The following is a 25608-nucleotide window of genomic DNA, read 5'->3' on the forward strand; positions in this document are numbered from 1 at the left end:
CTTTACAATTAGCCAAATATTCCACATTCCTGTTTTTCCTTCCAAAGTGAATCACCTCACACTTCTCTACATTAAACTCCATTTGCCACCTCTCAGCCCAGCACTGCAGCTTATCTATATCCCTCTGTAACCTGCTACTTCCTTCCACACTATCGACAACACCACCGACTTTAGTATCGTCTGCAAATTTACTCACCCACCCTTCTGCGCCTTCCTCTAGGTCATTGATAAAAATGACAAACAGCAACGGCCCCAGAACAGATCCTTGTGGTACTCCACTTGTAACTGAACTCCATTCTGAACATTTCCCATCAACCACCACCCTCTGTCTTCTTTCAGCTAGCCAATTTATGATCCACATCTCTAAATCACCCTCAATCCCCAGCCTCCGTATTTTCTGCAATAGCCTACCGTGGGGAACCTTATCAAACGCTTTGCTGAAATCCATATACACCACATCAACTGCTCTACCCTCGTCTACCTGTTCAGTCACCTTCTCAAAGAACTCGATAAGGTTTGTGAGGCATGGCCTACCCTTCACAAAGCCATGCTGACTATCCCTGATCATATTATTCCTATCTAGATGATTATAAATCTTGTCTCTTATAATCCCCTCCAAGACTTTACCCACTACAGACGTGAGGCTCACCGGTCAAGAGTTGCCGGGGTTGTCTCTGCTCCCCTTTTTGAACAAAGGGACCACATTTGCTATCCTCCAGTCCTCTGGCACTATTCCTGTATCCAATGATGACATAAAAATCAAAGCCAATGGTCCAGCAATCTCTTCCCTGGCCTCCCAGAGAATCCTAGGATAAATCCCATCAGGTCCCGGGGACTTATCTATTTTCAGCCTGTCCAGAATTGCCAACACCTCTTCCCTATGTACCTCAATGCCATCTAATCTATTTACCTGGATCTCAGCATTCTCCTCCACAACATTATCTTTTTCCTGAGTGAATACTGACGAAAAATATTCATTTAGTATCTCGCCTATCTCTTCAGACTCTACACACAACTTCCCATCCCTGTCCTTGACTGGTCCTACTCTGTCCCTAGTCATTCGCTTATTCCTGACATACCTATAGAAAGCTTTTGGGTTTTCCTTGATCCTTCCTGCCAAATACTTCTCATGTCCCCTCCTTGCTCGTCTTAGCTCTCTCTTTAGATCCTTCCTCGCTACCTTGTAACTATCCATCGCCCCAACTGAAACTTCACACCTCATCTTCACATAGGCCTCCTTCTTCCTCTTAACAAGAGATTCCACTTCTTTGGTAAACCACGGTTCCCTCGCTCGGCACCTTCCTCCCTGCCTGACCGGTACATACTTATCAAGAACACGCAGTAGCTGATCCTTGAACAAGCTCCACTTATCCAGTGTGTCCAACACTTGCAGCCTACTTCTCCACCTTATCCCCCCCAAGTCACGTCTAATGGCATCATAATTTCCCTTCCCCCAGCTATAACTCTTGCCCTGCGGTGTACACTTATCCCTTTCCATCCTTAACGTAAACGTCACCGAATTGTGGTCACTGTCCCCAAAGTGCTCACCTACCTCCAAATCCAACACCTGGCCTGGTTCATTACCCAAAACCAAATCCAATGTGGCCTCGCCTCTTGTTGGCCTGTCAACAAACTGTGTCAGGAAACCCTCCTGCACACACTGTACAAAAAACGACCCATCTAATGTACTCGAACTATATCTTTTCCAGTCAATATTTGGAAAGTTAAAGTCTCCCATAATAACTACCCTATTACTTTCGCTCTTATCCAGGATCATCCTCGCCATCCTTTCCTCTACATCCCTACAACTATTTGGAGGCCTATAGAAAACTCCCAACAGGGTGACCTCTCCTTTCCTGTTTCTAACCTCAGCCCATACTACCTCGGAAGATGAGTCCCCATCTAGCATCCTCTCCGCCACCGTAATACTGCTCTTGACTAGCAGCGCCACACCTCCCCCTCTTTTGCCTCCTTCTCTGAGCTTACTAAAACACCTAAACCCCGGAACCTGCAACATCCATTCCTGTCCCTGCTCTATCCATGTCTCCGAAATGGCCACAACATCGAAGTCCCAGGTACCAACCCATGCTGCCAGTTCCCCTACCTTATTTCGTATACTCCTGGCATTGAAGTAGACACACTTCAAACCACCTACCTGAACACTAGCCCCCTCCTGCGACGTCAAATCTGAGCTCCTGACCTCTATACTCTCATTCTCCCTTACCCTAAAACTACAATCCAGGTTCCCATGCCCCTGCTGCATTAGTTTAAACCCCCCCAAAGAGCACTAACAAATCTCCCCCCCAGGATATTTGTGCCCCGCAGGGTCAGATGTAGACCATCCTGTCTGTAGAGGTCCCACCTTCCCCAGAAAGAGCCCCAGTTATCCAGAAATCTGAATCCCTCCCGCCTGCACCATCCCTGTAGCCACGTGTTTAATTGCTCTCTCTCCCTATTCCTCATCTCACTATCACGTGGCACGGGCAACAACCCAGAGATAACAACTCTGTTTGTTCTAGTTCTGAGCTTCCATCCTAGCTCCCTGAAAGCCTGCCTGACATCCTTATCCCCTTTCCTACCTATGTCGTTAGTGCCAATGTGGACCACGACTTGGGGCTGCTCCCCCTCCCCCTTAAGGACCCGGAAAACACGATCCGAGACATCACGTACCCTTGCACCTGGGAGGCAACATACCAAACGTGAGTCTCTCACGCTCCCACAAAATCTCCTATCTGTGTCCCTGACTATAGAGTCCCCAATTACTAATGCTCTGCTCCTCTCCCCCCTTCCCTTCTGAGCAACAGGGACAGACTCTATACCAGAGGCCCGTACCCCATGGCTTACCCCTGGTAAGTCCCCCCCCCCACAAGTATCCAAAGCGGTATACTTGTTTCTCAGGGGAACGACCGCAGGGGATCCCTGCACTGACTGTTTTTTCCCCGTCCCTCTTACAGTTACCCATCTATCTCCAATCTTTGGTGTAAGTAATTCCCTGAAGCTGCTATCTATGACCCCCTCTGCCTCCCGAATGATCCGAAGTTCTTCCAACTCCAGCTCCAGTTCCCTAACTCGGTCTTGGAGGAGCTGGAGATGGCAGCACTTCCTGCAGGTAAAATCAGCAGGGACACTAACGGCATCTCTCACCTCAAACATCCTGCAGGAGGAACATTGCACTCCCTTCCCTGCCATTCCTCTAACTTTCTACCAAGATCTGGCTAACAACTAAATTAAATTTTTTTATATATAAAAAAAATAATTATTAATAACAATAATAAAATATGGTACTTACCTCACACCAAAGGGTATTATTATTAGGTTAGAGGAGGAGGGCGGGTGGGAGACACTACACGTGTAGTGTCTCGGGTTTCCTCTCCACCAGAATTTATTGGTGAGGGTCTTCCCAGAAGTCCACGGGTCGACTTCCTGTTCCCACCTTGAACACTAGAATTTTAAAAAAAAATTTAAAGGAGAAACTTACCTCCCAGAAATCACTTCCGCACTGCCCCCGCTGAAATGGACTAGCCTGCTCCGCTCCTGCTGAAATCGACTTGGCCTGCAAGGTAAGTAAGTTGTTAATCTGTACTCACCTCACCACAGACAGCGACCTTTTAAATGGTCCCCTCTGCCTCGCAGCCCCCGCGCTTTTTCAAAATTCCCGCGCTGATTCTAAGGTCCCAGCTCTCACTCCCGAACTCAACAGCTGACCTGCAAGGTAAGCAAGTTAATCTGTACTCACCTCACCACAGACAGCGACCTTTTAAACGGTCCCCTCTGCCTCGCAGCCCCCGCGCTTTTTCAAAATTCCCGCGCTGATTCTAAGGTCCCAGCTCACACTCCCGAACTCAACAGCTGACCTGCAAGGTAAGCAAGTTAATCTGTCACTCAATGACAGCACGTGGCAATACGGGCCTTGTTTTACTGATCTCTGCCTTGGTCTTAGGCTTCCCCATCAGCATCATCAGCCAGGGCCTTAGCAGGTATCCCCATCCACCAAGAGATAACCCGTCATCCTGGGATGGTTTCAAGTGCATGGGGATCTCCGAGTGCCCCAGGATGTAGCTGTCATGCATGCTCCCTGGGCAACGGGTATACACATGCATGATACGGAGGCGGTGGTCGTACATGATCTGAAGAGTCAGTGAGTGGAACCCCTCTGCTTGTTAATAAAGGGCTTCCTTGATGCCTTGGGGTGCAAAGGGCGACATGCGGGTCATCGATTTCCCCCTGGACCTAGGACATCCCAGCGATGGCAACAAATCCTGCAGCCTGGGGATCTTGGTGGGCCTGGTCCAGCTCAAAAGTGAAAAAGTCTGATGACCGGGCATACAGAGCATCCATCGCTGTAGATTGTGAAATTCCGCACAGGTCCCTGCTTGAGCCCTGCAATGAACCGGTGGCACAAAGGTTGAGTGCAGCGATGACCTTCATGGCCACAGGGAGTGGATGTCCTCCTCCTCTATGCGGGGCCAAGTCCATGAGGACATGGTTTCTCTCCTGAGACGCAGTCATCTGCAGCATATGCTATCCATCTTCTCATTGAATGACCAACAAAGCCTGTATACCTTGGCCCGTCGCTGGCCTCCCCTTCTGGGTCCCTCCTCAGCCTGATGGACTGCCAGGGCTTCAGGGTGTGCGGCAGCACCCTGCACATGTGGTGCTGCCTCCAGCCTGCATTGTCACTGCTGCCTTCTCTGACATCTGGCTGCCTCCGCTGCCACCAGCAACGTGAGGGCAGCCTCTGCAGGATCAACTCCAGCAACCATTTTGGGATCTGCAAGGAATTGGAGAAGGGGATGGATTGACAATCAGTTAGGGTTTCCACCCCGGGACCCTCAAATCCCCCAAGTCTCCCCCACTTTTACATGTGCCACCTTCTCTCAGAGTACCATGCAGCAAGCTAGTTGTGCTGACAAAACTTGCTCTGCACACTCACCCCCCCACTATATCAGGAGCCCTTAGACCCCAGACTCCAGACCTGTGCTGGGAAGATTGGTAAGACCGTGCTCGTGTGCGCTCCCCTGATCCACTCACTTACCATTTAACCGCGGGAGGATCCCCAATGTTGAAGCCCTGCTCTTTAGTGTTTGATAGTTGGCAGCTGCCTCAATGGTGCTGATGCTCCTAGAGTTCAGGCACACTGTTCAGGCATCAAAGTTTGCTTGACATGCAGTACGCTAATCATCCACTGAAACATTGCATGTGAGCCCTCAAGGAAGCTCTTGAGATTTGAGGTGTGTGAAGCGCTATCACAACTAACAAGGCTAATTTCTCAGTTGAAATAGCCTTCAGCTGTGAAGCTAGAGGCTGCTTACAGTCAAAGGGAGTGACATTGACTTTCAGGTGCTGAGCTGCAGCAGGGCTCTGTCCTGGAAGAGTTTGGTAGGTCAGACAGGCTGCAGCTGTGGTTGTCTCTGTTATGGGTCTCCACAATATTTAAAATGGCTTGAAGCCTCATAGATGCAAAGCCCCTCAATCCCCCAGCCTAGGGGTGAATCCCAAATCCCCCGCACTGGGGCAACAGCTCCGGTGGCCTTGAGCTGCATGCCAAAAAATGGAAATGGTTACTCACCTCCTCACTTGCCTTCACCTTTCTGAAAAAGAGTCCAAAAGGACGCGTGCCTGACTTCCCGCTGAAGAGGCGGGTAGTTCCTGGGAGGCCGCTGCATTCAACGTCAATTTCACGAATGAGATTGAAATTAATGCAAATGAGGGTTCGTGATATGCTCACCCTTTTTAGGCGAGATCCGGAACGCACCATCGGGAACGGGCCAGGTGAATTGTAAACTAGTTTGTGCCTGGCGCGTATCTAGATTTTGACCATTCATGTTAGATACCCAAAGCACCCAGATCTGCGCTGGGCGCAACACGGTGGTTAAATCGTGCCCAATGTCCCTTCTTTAGACATGTATGAATTTCAATGGATCTTTAAATTATCAGAAAAGTGCCTCTCTTCACACACTCCCAAGGATGTTGTGTTTGCTTATGCACCTTTACTTTCGAAAGTGGCCTTGCAATTTTAAGTAGTTTGTTCTATGCCATTTCAAATTACAAAATTTCCAGTCAGTTGAACGTTTGATGTATTCCATTTCTGCCCTATCCTTTAATCTCCCACCTCCATTTCACCTACATAAAAGCTAAATTTTGCATTTTCTGATGAAGGGTCAGGACATGAAATGTTCACTCTATTTCTCTCTGCATAGGCGTTATCAGGCCTGCTTAATATTTCCAGCATTTTCAGTTTTTATTTCAGATTCCCAGCATCTGTAGTATTTTGTTTCTTAAGAAGAAATCATTGGATAATGATCAGAAGTGGGAGCGCGATGGTCTCTTCTTTTTTCAGCGAGGAGGCTTTTAATATGAAAGGTGGAATTCTTTCCGTGGCACCTTATCATGCTTCAAGCTGATTGCTCACTTTGTTTATTAATGATAAAATAGGTATTGTGGAGAGGTAGAGTACCCTTTCAAAGAGGTAGGGTACACCTTAAGACCTGATCCTAGGACACCTTTGGGAGAGGTAATGTGTCCTTTGGGATTGTGGATAGTGAACACGAATATGCATAAAACTACATTGGAACTGTCAAGAGAGCTGTCAAGAGAATCTGACCAAAGCAACTTTGTCAAGGAATTTAAACATCTTGCCTTTGAAAGAAAACTGTGTGGACTGTTAAAAAAAATCATTGCTTCACTCTGTCTGTTGACACAAGCCTGAGAATCATCACTATTGGATTTATGCTGGATGACTGATTTCACAATGTTCTATTATCACAGTCTTCCATTTCATAGCTTGATTGGCAGCTCCAAGTGGTTATCGACTCTTTGAAAGGGGAAGATGAATTCCAATGCCTGTTTTATAAGGGATTAAACACTTGAATGAATTATTTGTTTTTATAAGGGATTGTGCAGTTGAAGGAATATATATGTAGTTAACGGGGTTTATGAAAGTGAGCGTTTCTTTCAAACAAAAGTCTGCAAAAGACTCTTAATCTCAGCATGACTCTTAAGGTCTGCCTGTGATGGATACCGGGTGAGTTGTTCTGTTAGATATAAGGACAAAGGATGGTGGGGGGAACGTGAGTTGCCAAATATTGGAACTAAAGTGGCATCGGGGCTATGAAGGGCCACAGGTTGGGTATAGGGTCACAGGTTGACATGGAGGATTTGAGCAGCTATGGGAGTGGGTCGAGGGATATAGGTTGGTATGGAGAATATTCAAGGCCATGGTCGGATGTTCGAGGTCTTGAGTGACATAGGAGTGTGTGGGGAAATGAGGTGTGAGGGCTGGAGAGCTTTTTTTTGTTTCAACGCTTAAAAAAAAACTTTGACAAAGTAGCAATGCACAGTGGCAGATCTTCTGCCCCGCCTCCCTCTGCACTCATTTCAGGTCACTTGACTCCCAGAACATCCTATCACCTGGAACAAAAATCCCAACTTCCAGGGCACTTGCTCCTGGATTGGGTTTGTGAACCCGGGAAATATCATCTACACTCCTGGTCTGGGAGCAAAGCTTCAGGCCTTGGTGTTAAAATGGCATCAGCAGAGAGGCTGACTGATTCTTAGGAAAAGTATCCTCATCTATGTATGAGTTAGGATGTTGGTTCTAAATTGTGAACGGCCAGGTTTATTCTTCATGAGATCTGTACCTCAGGAGGTGACATGTCAGCATCATTAGACTTGCAGTCACAATAGTATTAAGCCATCTAAGGTTCTTGCCCATCCATATTTAATTACTTATTAGGAACCTTTAAAGTCTTCCTGAAATACAGTATTTTAATCTCACAGAAACATTGAGAGGTTGTGTAATTGCAACATGTAAAAATAGAAGAATTACATTCATAACTGATTTAATCAAAATTGGCAGCAGGTAAGATGGGACTTAAGAGGGCAGCATGGCGGTGCAGTGGTTAGCACTGCAGTCTCACGGCGCCGAGATCCCAGGTTCGATCCCAGCTCTGGGTCACTGTCCGTGTGGAGTTTGCACATTCTCCCTGTGTTTGTGTTGGTTTCGCCCCCACAACCCAAAGATGTGCAAGGTAGGTGGATTGAACACGCTAAATTGCCCCTTAATTGGAAAAAATGAATTGGGTCCTCTAAGTTTATAAAAAAAAATTTTTTAAAGATGGGACTTAAGGAGATTGTTTATTCTCAACCTCAGCCAGTCCCAAGAAAGAAATCCAAATCACAATGGAATAAACTAAAATACATTGCTGGAACTCTGTTTCTTGGCTCCTGGATCATTTGTCTCTTAAACCTTACAGTAAATTCAGAGAAAGGCTTCTTTACAAGGGTTTTTTTATCATCTAAAACACTACTTTCAGCTTATAATTCAGTCTGGTTCTTAAATGTCTGTATACTCGTTCATGTGTTTTTATATTACAGCCGCAATAGTCAACCCCATGCTGGGAATCTATTTAAATGGCAATATCCAATTCATTACGGAGGGACAGAGGTTAGCTCACAGGAAGTACTGCATGTCTACTAAATTAAAATGTGGTGTTTTTAAAGCCGAAATGACAGCACTTGTTTAAGATTCAGCCTTGAATGATATTGCTGTAACTGGACCATGTGTGTATCTGAATACCCATCTGTTCCAGAAACATGTCAGAAACCTATCCTCGAAGTTACACTGGAAAAGGACCAATGAGGGGGAGAAAATTGCTCTAACCATGACCGATGATTTATGAGAGGATATTTCTGATTTTATTATATATAACAGCCAACGCCGTCTGAGATCTCTTAGAAAATATGAGGTATTTTAGCTTTCAATCACACTTCAGTTTATGAACATGATAATTAATAAAAACACAGTTGTGGATTATCTCTACTGAGAACATTGCTGTTTTGTTTATTTCAATACCATAGAGCAAAAACGCTCTGGCTTTCATGTGGATCACATTTTTATTCATTACATCAATGATATTTATTTGGCAATTTTTTTTTCATACATAAACCCACGTTTTAAAATTGATATTGTACATTTGACATGCCCTTTCACAATAGACACAGCTTCAAGAGACTTATGCCAAACGCATTGTAGTTCCAGTGTACAGAAATCCCATTGGTTGCAGCATACTAGCAAGATGCATCCCAGTTTGGACAACCTTAACAGAAAAGAAATCAGAACTTGTACACAATCAGCTGACGTACAATAGCAAGTGCACAAAGATGATTATGCATGTTACTTCTTTTCCAAAACTTCCATGGAGTTATGTGCGGACTTAAATGTCAGGGACATCGCCAACATTAAGGAAAGGAGAGTTATAGAGAGTAAAAATTAAATTAGTTTGTTATATAGTCATAAGCCCAATCAAATATCTATATATTTTATATATATATATATATATCTATATATCCTGTTTTATAAACTGGTCAAGTAAGTTAAATATCAGTGCATATTTTTCTTTAGTACGCCTGTAGAACGAATGCTTCAGGATTACACATGTAGAAACTTCACCCATTATAGACCATCAGTGAAACATTACTCAGTTTCAGTGAAGCATTAAAAGCCAAATCATAGCAGTACAGGTGGTATGATCAGGCACAAACTCAATTTGATCTCTAAGTTACTAGTTTTACCATACAATTTACAATATAGTTTTTAAAAATAAATTTAGAGTACCCAATTCATTTTTTACAATTAAGGGGCAATTTAGCACAGTCAATCCACCTACCCTGCACATCTTTGGGTTGTGGGGACGAAGCCCACGCAGACACGGGGAGAATGTGCAAACCCCACACGGACAGTGACCCAGAGCCGGGGTCGAACCTGGGACCTCGGCGCCGTGAGGCCGCAGTGCTAACCCACTGCGCCACCGTGCTGCCCCAATTTACAATATAGTTGACACAGATTTAATTTAATTTCAATGGATAATCTGATGTATTTGGCCGAAAGGATAACTCTTGATGCTGTCCATATTGCATCTGTGTATTGGTGTACAGACAAAAATAACAGCTATATGAGAGAAATATATGAGGCAGAATTTTTACTGACCTGACCCGCAGGGAGCTGGTCAATCAGGAAGCCGGGAAGGGAACGTACAATTCGGGAATCCCCCCATATGTAATGTTGTTTAAACTCCACTGCAGGACCAGTTTGCTTGACAGCCGGGCCTTCAGTCAGGAGGGGAGCTGGTCACTGACGGCCACAGTAACAGCTAAGTCTGTGCTAGGAACAAGGGTCAAGTGGTGGTAACCAGAGGTAGGGGCAAGGCCTGAGGTGTAGTTCCAATGAAGGGGGTCAGTTGAGGGGCACTGCCAATACCGGCGTTGGGAAGTTAGGTCCTCGGGGTTGGGGGTGGATGGTCGGAGGTGCGTGGTAGGGGTGTCAGAGGCTGTGTTAAAGGGGAAGCATTGGGGCCTAGTTGTGGAGGAGAGAGGTTGTTGGGGGGGGGGGGCGCGGGGAGTGGTCCTGTCACAAGACTTAATTCCCGGTGCGGTGTTAAGGGAAACCCTGTCACAAGAGTTAATTCCCGGTGGCATGGGGGGAACCCTGTCACAAGAGTTAATTCATAGTCATGGTTTCAGATCAATGTGAATGAAGAAGATTGACTTCAATTTCAGAAAACTGAGTTTGGGAATACCCAAACACGTTTTCTTTTACTAACACAGAAACAAAATGAGAGCAAAGCTTTTTGAATTATTGTATAATTGCTCTAGCAACTTCAGGAAGAAAATCTTAATGATCTTTTATCAGGAAATGGTGATACTTCAACGCCAATGTAATTAGCTTCATGATAATCTGGGCCTTACTCCAGGGTGACTTGCTAACGTTTTGTCCAAGGCCAAGTGTGCTCCTCAGAGTGGACGCTCCTGAATGCTCCATGACTTGAATGCTGAATCATGGAATGACAGGGTTGCCCTTGCATTTTCCCATATTGTTGAGCTTGTGATTTGAATCATGTTACCATGGGAAGGTACTTACGGGAAGTTACAAAAATGGGGCGAATTAATTAGGGACTATGTTTCCTTCAGGGTGTTACATTTCATGAAAATATTGATGTGAATAGACTGGTGAGCACGACTATATGGCAAGTGACTATTTTTCTATTATTTTACAGTGCAGAAGGAGGCCATTCGGCCCATCGAGTCTGCACCGGCTCCTGGAAAGAGCACCATACCCAAGGTCAACATCTCCACCCTATCCCCATAACCCAGTAACCCCACCCAACACTAAGGGCAATTTTGAACACAAAGGGCAATTTATCATGGCCAATCCACCTAACCTGCACATCTTTGGACTGTGGGAGGAAACCGGAGCACCCGGAGGAAACCCACGCACACACGGGGAGGATGTGCAGACTCCGCACAGACAGTGACCCAAGCCAGAATCGAACCTGGGACCCTGGAGCTGTGAAGCAATTGTGCTATCCACAAGGCTACCGTGCTGCCCTTTCCAGCAATGCGCAAGGAAGCCCATGGGCGGGATTCTCCGTTGGCATGATCCTTTGTTTTGCTGGCAGCGCGCTCACACCCACAGATTTCCTGACGGCTTGGGGTGCCCACAATGGGAAGCCCCATTGGCCGGCTGGCAGGACAGAGTATCCCGCTGCCGGCAGGGGCACCAGAAAACAGGTGCGGCGGGATGGAGAACCTGCCCCATATATTTGGTTGTTAAAACTCTAATAAAGAATAACAAGAGGAAAGTCTAGAAATTATATTTGTGTGCATGGGAGATAGAGGGCAATATAAATGAAAAATAAGTTCTGAATTTGTATTCAGACTTCTAAGTTAGTTTTACAATGGAAGGGGAAGATTTAAGTCTGAAAATACTTATTACTTATTGTCAAAAAATAATCTAAATACAGCATCGATCAGGAAAAAAATGCACAAATGTAATTTTATAACCTGAATAACTGATATATGTAGGGCAGTTCCTAGGCCATTGAATGAGTAGCACTTCTAAAGCTAATTCTGCTTCTCAGTTCATAGGTCCTGCCTGGCCTGCTGAGTATTTCCAGCTTTTCCTGTTTTTATTTCAGATTTCCAAATCAGCAGTATTTCTGCTGCTTTACTGAGGCAAGGTTTGATGCACAAGCTCCGATCTGTGAAATGTGTCTAGAACTATCATAATCATTATATTAAAGGTGCAGGAATATAATGTTGCAAGAGATAAAATGGGAATGGAAATAGAGAGATTTGACAGTTCAGGTTGTTACCGAAAGCGTAGCAGAATTGTAACCTGAACTCATATATATTTATGAAGCAAATATTCAGCAGGTTGCACAGGTTTACAGTGTCTTCATGAGCAGGGTCATTTTACAAGACACAGGCACACCCTACAAACCTGCATAAAGTGTACTGTTTGCATCGTTAATATTTTATAGTTTAGATGGGGTAGAGGGAGACCTTTTCTGCTGTCAATCACGGGGTTTAAATGGCTGTTGTCACCTTTCCAATTAATAACTCTGTTTAGAAATGAGAAGTAAGGATTATAAAGTCTCCAAAAGCAAAACTAACATGAATTTGTCAAAACTCTGTGGTATGCCAATTGCAATTACATTACAATTTCTGACAAATATCGATTAACTGCATCTCCAGATTGCCACAAAAAGACCTGCGGTCCAGTCTGCTTCTTTGCCAATGCTATGCTAAAACTGTATTAAATTATGTTTCTTTTCTACTAAATGGTTCATAGACACAAAATACCTTTTCGTGAAAGTACAAATCTTACTTTCCACCCTTGTCAGCAAATCGCTACAAAGTGTGGCCCTCGTGCTCCACAAGAAGGTTTGCACCAATCTACGTTCTGAAGTACGTAAAGTGACTGTGCTGAAATACTTTCAACAAACGTATGATCAGTTTCAGTGGAATCCTGATTAAGAAATTCAGCTTTTGTTCCGCCTACAGACATTTATTTTCCTATTTTAATTACATTTGTAGAAAATGTCCTAAGAATACTAAAGGGAGCATTGCATGGACCTATGTACAAAAGTTTTGGCATAAAGCCTGCATAGGCATTACCAAGAACTCCTATAGAATATTTCATTTATCCTATAAGGTGGTATTGGATTTAAATTATAAGACTCTAAAGTGGTTATATATGATTTATGAATAGTTTGACCTACTGGATATTTGGTAGCTGTTGACCTTTGTTTCTTTGTCAAATCACATGTGTCACATTTTAGAATGCGTTATTTGAACAGACTGTATACATTTTATAGACTACTATAATTTCAGCGCTATTATATTGAGCTTTCTAAAGAGCTTTGTCTCCCTGGCCTACTAAATTCTGGCGATGGCCCTGGCAGAGACAGGTGCAAGTTCACAAATGCAAAGAAATGACTGCAGTGAGTTCTCAGAGTTATATACTAGACCTACAACACATACACATAGCTAAAACACTAAAACATGAGGAAGATACAGACAAAAACGTTCTCATTTTTACATAGAGGCAGGTAAACATTATACATTGCAGAATAATGCCAATTATGTTCATCTTTAAGCATTTCTCAAAAGACAATTCCATATCCTACCTATAAGATCTTAACTTAACAAAAAAGGGCAAAAAAACCCTTTGTTTAATTGGAATATTTAAAATGAATGTTCTTGATATTCAGTTCTGTGGAGCTCAGAATGCAAATTTCATACGTACATTCTAATGGAGCTGCCAAGTTTGAACTGAAAGAAACAACAAGCACCTCCTTGGATGTTCTGTGGCTTCCTGGGTCTGCTTTTTTGCCACCAAGCAGGTTTAACAGACTTTGGTTCCTTTGAAGGATGAGGCTTGAACCTGATCGTTAACTCAAGTTTCTGCTGTACAGTTTGTAAGAATGCACAGTCTTTTAATGAAAATCCCATTATAGTGGAGGAATGATTATCCAGAAAATAAATGCGGAGCAGAAAACATGACGGATGTTCAAAATTCATAATGGGAGTATTAGAGGATTAATAGATGAACTTCAACAAGTTAACTTTGATCTGTTTGAACTTTTCACATGTTCGTATGCACTCCTGCTCATGTGATAGCTATAACTGTGGGAAATGGATATGAAGGTGGTTCACCTGACAGCGAATTCGCTAAAAGATTGCACCATGCTCCTCCAAGTTGGTCTTGAGGTGAACTCATTTCATGTTGAAGCTATTGGTGCCATGTTTAGATTGCCCACTGGAGGTCAGACTTAAGCAAACCCTTGATCTCTGTAGACAAGTATAGGCAAGCCCAAAGATCGATTTCAGATGCAAGCTCTAAGTGATCAGGTTAACATGTTACAGAGGAGACCAACAGAAAGGGACAATGTTCACTTGTCATTCAAAGAATCATTGCCAAGTAATTCTCAAAATGCCTATAAAAGTCTAGACTAAGGAAGCAGAATGCTTAAAACTCTTGTTCAGCTCGGTGGGATGTTTTGATGATCAGTTGCCATCATTTGTTGGACTTTTCTAGTCCTCTCGGGAGGTTTTATTCACCCACAGCGAGAGCTACAGCCACCAAATTTCTGCTGGCAATTAGTAGTTACAATTTTTCAATAATCATCTTGCATTTTTGATTTTTATAAAAGGACTGGATTAATGGGCTGAGCTTTTTTCAGTGGGGATGTAAACGGATGCTATTAGATTGGCTACCTGTAGTACACTCCACCAGGCATTTTCATTCCGTTAGAATCACTGAAAAGGAGGATTGACGTAAGGGGAAGGTGATCCAATACGTAAGTAAGTCCCACCAAAGTTAAAAATTCTAGCAAATTAGTCCTAAAATGCTCTCATTTCTATTGTCAATAATTTTATTTGATAACATATCAATGTAGTATCTTGGGACATGTTTTGTTTATTTATTTTTTTAAATTCCAATTAAGGGGCAACTTAGCGTGGCTAATCCGCCTACCCTGCACATCTTTGGGTTGTGGGGGTGAGACCCACACAGACCGGGGGAGAATGTGCAAAATTCACACACACAGTGACCCGGGGCTGGGATCGAACCCAGGTCCTCGGCATCATGAGGCAGCAGTGCTAACCACTGTGCTACCATGCCACCCTTGGGATATGTTTTATTTCACCAATGGTGTTATTATAAATGCAAGTAGTTTGTTGTTGTATGGAAAAATAATTAACAACATGAAGGGTGTGCTGCTCCTCAGACAATTAAAACAGCTCTGTTTATTAAGACAATATACTATAAAGTGGCTCGATTTTCCTCCATTTTCTAATTATAGTAGAACAGCGAATACCGCTATATTTTCGCATTTGTTTTTTAATAGAACTATTGGGTAGAGAAAAATATATTGCAAAATGATATAAAAGGAGGAAGTCCAAACCTGATCACCAGCTGTGTTTATTTAATGTAAGGATCAGCCTGGATGCAGAACAATGGCTGGGAACCTCCTCACAGCTGCTCCGGCTCCTGCGCTTTCTGCCACACTTTGTATGTTGCATCATCAGAGCAGGAGCAGCTCCTCGGAAATCCCTAGCCCATGTTTGACAATTCATCGTGAAACTATGCAAAGATATTTAAATGCAAGGAATTAAAACAAGACAGGAAATAGCTCCCATCGAAATAATTATTCAGATCTTCTTTAAGTTGTATTGACATTAATATTCAGCTCTGACATTTACAATTGCAGTGGAAACAGCATTTTATATATAATGCAAGCTACAATAGGCACAATGCATATTTTACAGGCAAACATGAGGTCAAAGGCCATTCAGGTTTCAATGAACAAATGGATACTCTATAGGGTTTTGGTTGTTTAACCAGTGATTTTTAAAAATCCTTGATTTTAGTAAATAAAAGATACTCTTTTCACATGAAATGGTACAAAAATATGCAAAAATAACATAACTACTTGGATGAATCTGTACATTCTTGTTTAAAATGACACTTTTAGTGCATTTACAGTTTAAACTTTTTAACATTGTATAATCAGTACAATAACATGACTGACTATTGTACAGCATCTCTCCTTTTGCAACATCTCAAATCTCTGTACAATAAAATACTTCCTTGAAGTATCTGTTGTTCCGTAGCATCGTTACTGAATGTATTTGGAAATGGGAACATAATAATAAAGAAGTGGAAATGCGAGAGATAGTGTTGGGCACAACTAGCTATTCTGATTCATCGTTATCACTGTAAGGTGAGTTCTGTATGCAGTTTTAAAATGATATTAAAAAAACAGCAAACAAAAAGGGCTACGGATGGAAGTTGATTTCTGCATGGCAATTCTAATCTTCTCTATTCCCATCTAAACAAAGCATTGTCCATTGAAGTTAACACAAGAAATCAGAACAAACTGATTTAGTCAATGTAAAAGGAATGGCATGATTTCACATGATGGCTGCTGCAAATACCTCATTAAGAATAATGGCATGTCATTGTATACTTCTAGCTTTGCTTCAGAATTTTACTGATTCGATGTATTTGCTGATTTATTGTGACTGAAAATTTAACATTGGTTCAAATTTATAGAGGGGAGGATAAACCTGAATAATGGTCGCACACTAGATTTTAAAAAACGCTGCCAGGACAGGTTTACTATTCCTTCTTTATGCTCTCTCAGCCATACAAACCATTGTGTACACGTGTGTACAGCAGCCTTGTTGATCATGTGGCTTTAAGTGAAGTAGGAGTGAGTACAGTTCAGAAAGCGCAAAGATAGAGGAAGGAATCTTCAGGGGAAGCAAAGAACCAGCAGACGTATTTGCGTGTGACAATAGTTGTTTCTGTTACACTGCAGGCTTTTTAAAAATTCAAACCTCTCATTTGATTGCTGTCACTGGCCGCCTAAAAATCCATCAGGTGGCTTTACCGAATCACATGAGCACCTGGTTTCTTGTATCAGGGAGCCGCAGCCCCATGAGGCCTCCACAAACAAGGACGGTGGATGCCAGTAGGATTGGGATTGCTTTGGTTATACCAACCAAAGAACCAAAAATGAGATTTCCGAGTACCGTTGCTGCTTTACACAGGGCATTCAAGAATCCGAATCCTGTCGCTCTGTTAAAAAAAAGGGTTTATCAATTTCAACGAAAGGCATTTATTTTTCCTGAGAAGTGAAGCAGGCACATAATGCACGCTGTAAATATCAAGCGATTATTCTGGTCATTTTCCCAAGACTGAGTCACATCTATAATTTTTCAGAGAAAAAGTAAGTTTAAAAATTGGATGTTTTAATCAATGTAAAGCCAGATTTTAATCAAATGGGGAAAAACTAGGAGGCCTTTGTTCAGATTATGTCAGCTGCACCACCTCATTGTCAATTGTCATGACTGTGGGATCGATTTTCCTGAGTGGCGCAAACCAGGCAGGGTGATGGGCAAATGGAGCAAGGAACCTGACTTATTTTGAAGATTGGGCTATATTTAAAATTCAAGAGGGAGCTGTAGACAAGTTAATAGCAGGATTTTCAGTTTAACCATGCATTCAATTTGAACATTTTTTGGGGGTGTTATTTTCTGTGATGGATTCCGTTTGCGATGCAACAGGTTTGGTAATGGAAAGGTAGTTGTCCCGCTGGGCCAAATGAGAAGCTAGAGACACGCTCTTTTCCCTAGAAAAAGAGGCACAAGCAAATTCCGGAACAGGCCTGCGATAAATAACTAGACCATCAAATTCAAAGGCCATCATTCCTAGGCCATGGTGCAGTGGCACAATAAACTCCTTGGCCTTATCCAGATGGCAAAGGTCCAAATTACACCTTATTATCTCTGTTGCTTATGCTGAGACCCTGGGCGGGACTCTCCGTCCCACCCGCCCCAATTTCCTGCGTGCGCACCCTCGCCGGCAGCGGGATTCTCCGTCCCGCCAGCCCCATTTTCCCGCACGGCGCACCCTTGCCGGCAGCAGGATTCTCCGTCCCTCCCGCCCCATTTTCCCGCGCGGCGAACCCTCGCCGGCAGCGGGATTCTCCGTCCCGCCAGCCCCGTTTTCCCACGCGGTGCACCCTCGCCAGCAGCGGGATTCTCCGCCCGCCCGCCCCGTTTTCCCGCGCGGCGCACCCTCGCCGGAAGCGGGATTCTCCGCCCGCCCGCCCGCCCCGTTTTCCTGCGCACGCACCCTCGCCGGCAGCGGGATTCCCGGTCCCGCCCGCCACGTTTTCCTGCGCGGTGCACCCTCGCTGGCAGCGGGATTCTCCGTCCCACCCTCCCCATTTTCCTGCTCGGTGCACCCTCGCCGGCAGCGGGATTCTCCGCCCCGTTTTCCCGCGCGGCGCAGCCTCTCCGTCAGCGGGATTCTTCGCCCGCCCCATTTTCCTGCGCACGCACCCTCGCCGGCAGCGGGATTCCCGGTCCCGCCAGCCCCGTTTTCCCACACGGTGCACCCTCGCCGGCAGCGGGATTCTCCGTCCCTCCGCCCCTTTTTCCAGCACGGTGCACCCTCGCCGGCAGCGGGATTCTCCGTCCCGCCCGCCCCGTTTTCCCACGCGGTGCACCCTCGCCGGCAGCGGGATTCTCCGTCCCACCCGCCCCATTTCCCTGCGCGGTGCACACTCGCCGGCAGCGGGATTCTCCGTCCCGCCCGCCCCGTTTTCCAGCTCAGTGCACCCTTGCCGGCAGCGGGATTCTCCGTCCCGCCAGCCCCGTTTTCCCACGCGGTGCAGTCTCGCCGGCAGCGGGATTCTCCATCCCGCCCGCCCCGTTTTCCCACGCGGTGCACCCTCACCGGCAGCGGGATTCTCCGTCCCGCCAGCCCCGTTTTCCCACGCGGTGCACTCTCGCCGGCAGCGGGATTCTCCATCCCGCCCGCCCCGTTTTCCCACGCGGTGCACCCTCTCCGGCAGCGGGATTCTCCATCCCGCCCGCCCCGTTTTCCCACGCGGTGCACCCTCACCGGCAGCGGGATTCTCCATCCCGCCCGCCCCGTTTTCCTACGCGGTGCACCCTCACCGGCAGCGGGATTCTCCATCCCGCCCGCCCCGTTTTCCCACGCGATGCACCCTCACCGGCAGCGGGATTCTCCATCCCGCCCGCCCCGTTTTCCCGCACGGTGCACCCTCACCGGCAGCGGGATTCTCCGTCCCGCCAGCCCCGTTTTCCCACGCGGTGCACCCTCACCGGCAGCGGGATTCTCCATCCCGCCCGCCCCGTTTTCCCGCACGGTGCACCCTCACCGGCAGCGGGATTCTCCGTCCCGCCAGCCCCAATTTACAGAATTTTTTACAGAATTTGCAGTGCAGTAGAAGCCATTCGGCCCATCGAGTCTGCACCGGCTCTTGGAAAGAGCACCCTACCCAAGCCCACACATCCACCCTATCCCCATAACCCAGTAACCCCACCCAACACTAAGGGCAATTTTGGACACTAAGGGCAATTTAGCATGGTTAATCCACCTAACCTGCACATCTTTGGACTGTGGGAGGAAACCGGAGCAAACCCTGGAGCTGTGAAGCAAATTTGCTAACCATTGTGCTACCGTGCTGCGCGGTGCACCCTCGCCGGCAGCGGGATTCTCCATCCCGCCAGCCCCGTTTTCCTGCGTGCGTACCCTCGCCGGCAGCGGGATTCTCCATCCCGCCAACCCCATTTTCCCACGCGGTGGACCCTCGCCGGCAGCGGGATTCACCGTCCCGCCAGCACCGTTTTCCCGCGCAGTGCACCCTCACCGGCAGCGGGATTCACCGTCCCGCCAGCCCCGTTTTCCCACGCGGCGCACCCTCGCCGGCAGCGGGATTCACCGTCCCGCCAGCCCCATTTTCCTGCGTGTGCACCCTCGCCGGCAGCGGGATTCTCCGTCCCGCCCGCCCCATTTTCCCGCGCAGCGAACCCTCACCGGCAGCGGGATTCTCCGTCCCGCCCGCCCCATTTTACCACGCGGTGCACCCTCGCCGGCAGCGGGATTCTCCGTCCCGCCCGCCCCATTTTCCTGCGTGTGCACCCTCGCCGGCAGCGGGATTCTCCGTCCCGCCCGCCCCATTTTCCCACGCGGTGCACCCTCGCCGGCAGCGGGATTCTCCGTCCCGCCCGCCCCATTTTCCCACGCGGTGCACCCTCGTCGGCAGCGGGATTCTCCGTCCCGCCAGCCCCGTTTTCCTGCGTGTGCACCCTCGCCGGCAGCGGGATTCTCCGTCCCGCCCGCCCCATTTTCCCACGCGGTGCACCCTCGCCGGCAGCGGGATTCTCCGTCCCCTCCGCCCCTTTTTCCAGCATGGTGCACCCTCGCCGGCAGCGGGATTCTCCGTCCCGCCAGCCCCGTTTTCCTGCGTGTGCACCCTCGCCGGCAGCGCGATTCTCCGTCCCGCCCGCCCCATTTTCCCGCGCAGCGAACCCTCACCGGCAGCGGGATACTCCGTCCCGCCAGCCACGTTTTCCTGCGTGTGCACCCTCGCCGGCAGCGGGATTCTCCGTTCCGCCCGGCCCATTTTCCCGCGCGGCGCACCCTCGCCGGCAGCAGGATTCTCTGTCCCGCCCACCCCATTTTCCCGCGCGGCGAACCCTCACCGGCAGCGGGATTCTCCGTCCCACCAGCCCCGTTTTCCTGCGTATGCACCCTCGCCAGCAGCGGGATTCTCCGCCCCACCCGCCCCATTTTCCCGCGCGGTGCTCCCTCGCCGGCAGCGGGATTCTCCGTCCCGCCCGCCCCGTTTTCCCGCGCGGCGAACCGTCACAGGCAGCGGGATTCTCCGTCCCGCCAGCCCCGTTTTACTGCGTGTGCACCCTCGCCGGCAGCGGGATTCTCCGTCCCACCCGCCCCATTTTCCCGCGCGGCGAACCCTCGCCGGCAGCGGGATTCTCCATCCCGCCAGCCCCGTTTTCCCACGCGGTGCACCCTCGCCGGCAGCGGGATTCTCCGCCCGCCCGCCCCGTTTTCCCGCGCGGCGCACCCTCGCCGGCAGCGGGATTCTCCGCCCGCCCGCCCGCCCCGTTTTTCTGCGCACGCACCCTTGCCGGCAGCGAGATTCCCGGTCCCGCACGCCACGTTTTCCTGCGCGGTGCACCCTCGCTGGCAGCGGGATTCTCCGTCACGCCAGCCCCGTTTTCCCACGTGGTGCACCCTTGCCGGCAGCGGGATTCTCCGTCCCGCCCGCCCCGTTTTCCTGTGCGGTGCACCCTCGCTGGCAGCGGGATTCTCCGTCCCACCCGCCCCATTTCCCCGCGCGGCGCACCCTCGCCGGCAGCGGGATTCTCCGCCCCGTTTTCCCGCGCGGCGCAGCCTCGCCGGCAGCGGGATTCTCCGTCCCGCCCGCCCCGTTTTCCTGTGCGGTGCACCCTCGCTGGCAGCGGGATTCTCCGTCCCACCCGCCCCATTTTCCCGCGCGGCGCACCCTCGCCGGCAGCGGGATTCTCCGCCCTGTTTTCCTGCGCACGCAGCCTCGCCGGCAGCGGGATTCCCGGTCCCGCCATCCCCGTTTTCCCACGCGGTACACCCTCCCTGGCAGCGGGATTCTCCGTCCCGCCAGCCCCGTTTTCCCACACGGTGCACCCTCGCCGGCAGCGGGATTCTCCGTCCCCCCGCCCCTTTTTCCAGCACGGTGCACCCTCGCTGGCAGCGGGATTATCCGTCCCGCCATCCCCGTTTTCCCACGCGGTGCACCCTCGCCGGCAGCGGGATTCTCCGTCCCACCCGCCCCATTTTCCTGCGCACGCACCCTCGCCGGCAGCGGGATTCCCGGTCCCGCCCGCCACGTTTTCCTGCGCACGCACCCTCGCTGGCAGCGGGATTCCCGGTCCCGCCCGCCACGTTTTCCTGCGCGGTGCACCCTCGCTGGCAGCGGGATTCTCCGTCCCACCCGCACCATTTTCCCGCGCGGCGCACCCTCGCCGGCAGCGGGATTCTCCGCCCCGTTTTCCCGCGCGGCGCAGCCTCTCCGGCAGCGGGATTCTCCGCCCGCCCGCCCGCCCCGTTTTCCTGCGCACGCACCCTCGCGGGCAGCGGGATTCCCGGTCCCGCCAGCCCCGTTTTCCTGCGCGGTGCACCCTCCCTGGCAGCGGGATTCTCCGTCCCGCCAGCCCCGTTTTCCCACACGGTGCACCCTCGCCGGCAGCGGGATTCTCCGTCCCGCCAGCCCCGTTTTCCCACACGGTGCACCCTCGCCGGCAGCGGGATTCTCCGTCCCCCCGCCCCTTTTTCCAGCACGGTGCACCCTCGCCGGCAGCGGGATTATCCGTCCCGCCATCCCCGTTTTCCAACGCGGTGCACCCTCGCCGGCAGCGGGATTCTCCGTCCCACCCGCCCCATATTCCCACGCGGTGCACCCTCGCCGGCAGCGGGATTCTCCGTCCCACCCGCCCCATTTTCCTGCGCGGTGCACCCTCGCCGGCAGCGGGATTCTCCGTCCCACCCGCCCCATTTTCCCACGCGGTGCACCCTCGCCGGCAGCGGGATTCTCCGTCCCACCCGCCCCATTTTCCCACGCGGTGCACCCTCGCCGGCAGCGGGATTCTCCGTCCCACCCGCCCCATTTTCCTGCGCAGTGCACCCTCGCCGGCAGCGGGATTCTCCGTCCCACCCGCCCCGTTTTCCAGCTCGGTGCACCCTTGCCGGCAGCGGGATTCTCCGTCCCGCCAGCCCCGTTTTCCCACGCGGTGCACCCTCGCCGGCAGCGGGATTCTCCGTCCCGCCCGCCCCTTTTTCCCGCATGGCGCACCCTCACCGGCAGCGGGATTCTCCATCCCGCCCGCCCCGTTTTCCTGCGCGGTGCACCCTCGCCGGCAGCGGGATTCACCGTCCCGCCAGCCCCGTTTTCCCACACGGTGCACCCTCGCCGGCAGCGGGATTCTCCATCCCGCCAGCCCCGTTTTCACACGCGGTGCACCCTCGCCGGCAGCGGGATTCTCCGTCCCGCCCGCCCCATTTTCCCACGCGGTGCACCCTCGCCGGCAGCGGGATTCTCCGTCCCGCCAGCCCCGTTTTCCTGCGTGTGCACCCTCGCCGGCAGCGGGATTCTCCGTCCCGCCAGCCCCGTTTTCCTGCGTGTGCACCCTCGCCGGCAGCGGGATTCTCCGTCCCGCCAGCCCCGTTTTCCTGCGTGTGCACCCTCGCCGGCAGCGGGATTCTCCGTCCCGCCCGCCCCATTTTCCCGCACGGCGCACCCTCGCCGGCAGCAGGATTCTCCGTCCCGCCCGCCACATTTTCCTGCGTGTGCACCCTCGCCGGCAGCGGGATTCTCCGTCCCGCCAGCCCCGTTTTCCCGCGCAGCGAACCCTCACCGGCAGCGGGATTCTCCGTCCCGCCAGCCCCGTTTTCCTGCATGTGCACCCTCGCCGGCAGCGGGATTCTCCATCCCGCCAGCCCCGTTTTCCCGCGCGGCGAACCCTCGCCGGCAGCGGGATTCACCGTCCCGCCAGACCCATTTTCCTGCGTGTGCACCCTCGCCGGCAGCGGGATTCTCCGTCCCGCCCGCCACATTTTCCTGCGTGTGCACCCTCACCGGCAGCGGGATTCTCCGTCCCCTCCGCCCCTTTTTCCAGCACGGTGCACCCTCGCCGGCAGCGGGATTCTCCGTCCCGCCAGCCCCGTTTTCCTGCGTGTGCACCCTCGCCGGCAGCGCGATTCTCCGTTCTGCCCACCCCATTTTCCCGCGCAGCGAACCCTCACCGGCAGCGGGATTCTCCGTCCCGCCCGCCACATTTTCCTGCGTGTGCACCCTCACCGGCAGCAGGATTCTCTGTCCCGCCCACTCCATTTTCCCGCATGGCGCACCCTCACCGGCAGCGGGATTCTCTGTCCCGCCCGCCCCATTTTCCCGCGCGGTGCTCCCTCGCCGGCAGCGGGATTCTCCGTCCCGCCAGCCCCGTTTTCCCGCGCGGCGAACCCTCACAGGCAGCGGGATTCTCCGTCCCGCCAGCCCCGTTTTCCTGCGTGTGCACCCTCGCCGGCAGCGGGATTCTCCGTCCCACCCGCCCCATTTTCCCGCGCACGCACCCTCGCCGGCAGTGGGATTCCCCGTCCCACCAACCACATTGTCCTGCGCGGTGCACCCTCGCCGGCAGCGGGATACTCCGTCCCACCCGCCCCATGTTCCCGCGCGGCGCACCCTCGCCGGCAGCGGGATTCTCCGTCCCGCCTGCCCCATTTTCCCGCGCGGCGCACCCTTGCCGGCAGTGGGATTCCCCGTCCCGCCAGCCCCATTTTACCACGCGGTGCACCCTTGCCGGCAGCGGGATTCTCCGTCCCGCCAGCCCCGTTTTCCTGCGTGTGCACCCTCGCCGGCAGCGGGATTCTCCGTCCCGCCAGCCCCGTTTTCCTGCGTGTGCACCCTCGCCGGCAGCGGGATTCTCCGTCCCGCCAGCCCCGTTTTCCTGCGTGTGCACCCTCGCCGGCAGCGGGATTCTCCGTCCCGCCCGCCCCATTTTCCCGCACGGCGCACCCTCGCCGGCAGCAGGATTCTCCGTCCCGCCCGCCACATTTTCCTGCGTGTGCACCCTCGCCGGCAGCGGGATTCTCCGTCCCGCCAGCCCCGTTTTCCCGCGCAGCGAACCCTCACCGGCAGCGGGATTCTCCGTCCCGCCAGCCCCGTTTTCCTGCATGTGCACCCTCGCCGGCAGCGGGATTCTCCATCCCGCCAGCCCCGTTTTCCCGCGCGGCGAACCCTCGCCGGCAGCGGGATTCACCGTCCCGCCAGACCCATTTTCCTGCGTGTGCACCCTCGCCGGCAGCGGGATTCTCCGTCCCGCCCGCCACATTTTCCTGCGTGTGCACCCTCACCGGCAGCGGGATTCTCCGTCCCCTCCGCCCCTTTTTCCAGCACGGTGCACCCTCGCCGGCAGCGGGATTCTCCGTCCCGCCAGCCCCGTTTTCCTGCGTGTGCACCCTCGCCGGCAGCGCGATTCTCCGTTCTGCCCACCCCATTTTCCCGCGCAGCGAACCCTCACCGGCAGCGGGATTCTCCGTCCCGCCCGCCACATTTTCCTGCGTGTGCACCCTCACCGGCAGCAGGATTCTCTGTCCCGCCCACTCCATTTTCCCGCATGGCGCACCCTCACCGGCAGCGGGATTCTCTGTCCCGCCCGCCCCATTTTCCCGCGCGGTGCTCCCTCGCCGGCAGCGGGATTCTCCGTCCCGCCAGCCCCGTTTTCCCGCGCGGCGAACCCTCACAGGCAGCGGGATTCTCCGTCCCGCCAGCCCCGTTTTCCTGCGTGTGCACCCTCGCCGGCAGCGGGATTCTCCGTCCCACCCGCCCCATTTTCCCGCGCACGCACCCTCGCCGGCAGTGGGATTCCCCGTCCCACCAACCACATTGTCCTGCGCGGTGCACCCTCGCCGGCAGCGGGATACTCCGTCCCACCCGCCCCATGTTCCCGCGCGGCGCACCCTCGCCGGCAGCGGGATTCTCCGTCCCGCCTGCCCCATTTTCCCGCGCGGCGCACCCTTGCCGGCAGTGGGATTCCCCGTCCCGCCAGCCCCATTTTACCACGCGGTGCACCCTTGCCGGCAGCGGGATTCTCCGTCTCGCCAGCCCCGTTTTACTGCGTGTGCACCCTCGCCGGCAGCGGGATTCTCCATCCCGCCAACCACATTTTCCCACGCCGTGCACCCTCGCCGGCAGCGTGATTCTCCGTCCCGCCAGCCCCGTTTTCCTGCATGTGCACCCTCGCCGGCAGCGGGATTCTCCGTCCCGCCCGCCCCATTTTCCCGCGTGGTGCACCCTCGCCGGCAACGGGATTCTCCGTCCCACCCGCCACATTTTCCTGCGTGCGTACCCTCGCCTGCAGCGGGATTCTCCGTCCCGCCATGAGGAA

The 25608-nt window shown here is 51.6% G+C and overlaps 1 protein-coding gene across 1 annotated transcript in view; it reads right to left on the reverse strand.

Annotated features, from left to right (window-relative positions):
- Positions 1 to 8812: 8812 nt before the first annotated feature.
- Positions 8813 to 25608, reverse strand: part of sv2ca (synaptic vesicle glycoprotein 2Ca) — a 429473-nt gene continuing 412677 nt past the window's right edge. Inside the window, 1 exon segment of the mRNA XM_072516044.1 lies at positions 8813 to 16927. Within this exon segment, the coding sequence (XP_072372145.1) occupies positions 16744 to 16927 (184 nt within the window). The 3' untranslated portion in view covers positions 8813 to 16743.

The sequence above is a fragment of the Scyliorhinus torazame genome, chromosome 9 (assembly GCF_047496885.1).
Source record: "Scyliorhinus torazame isolate Kashiwa2021f chromosome 9, sScyTor2.1, whole genome shotgun sequence".
Classification (NCBI taxonomy): Eukaryota; Metazoa; Chordata; class Chondrichthyes; order Carcharhiniformes; family Scyliorhinidae; genus Scyliorhinus; species Scyliorhinus torazame.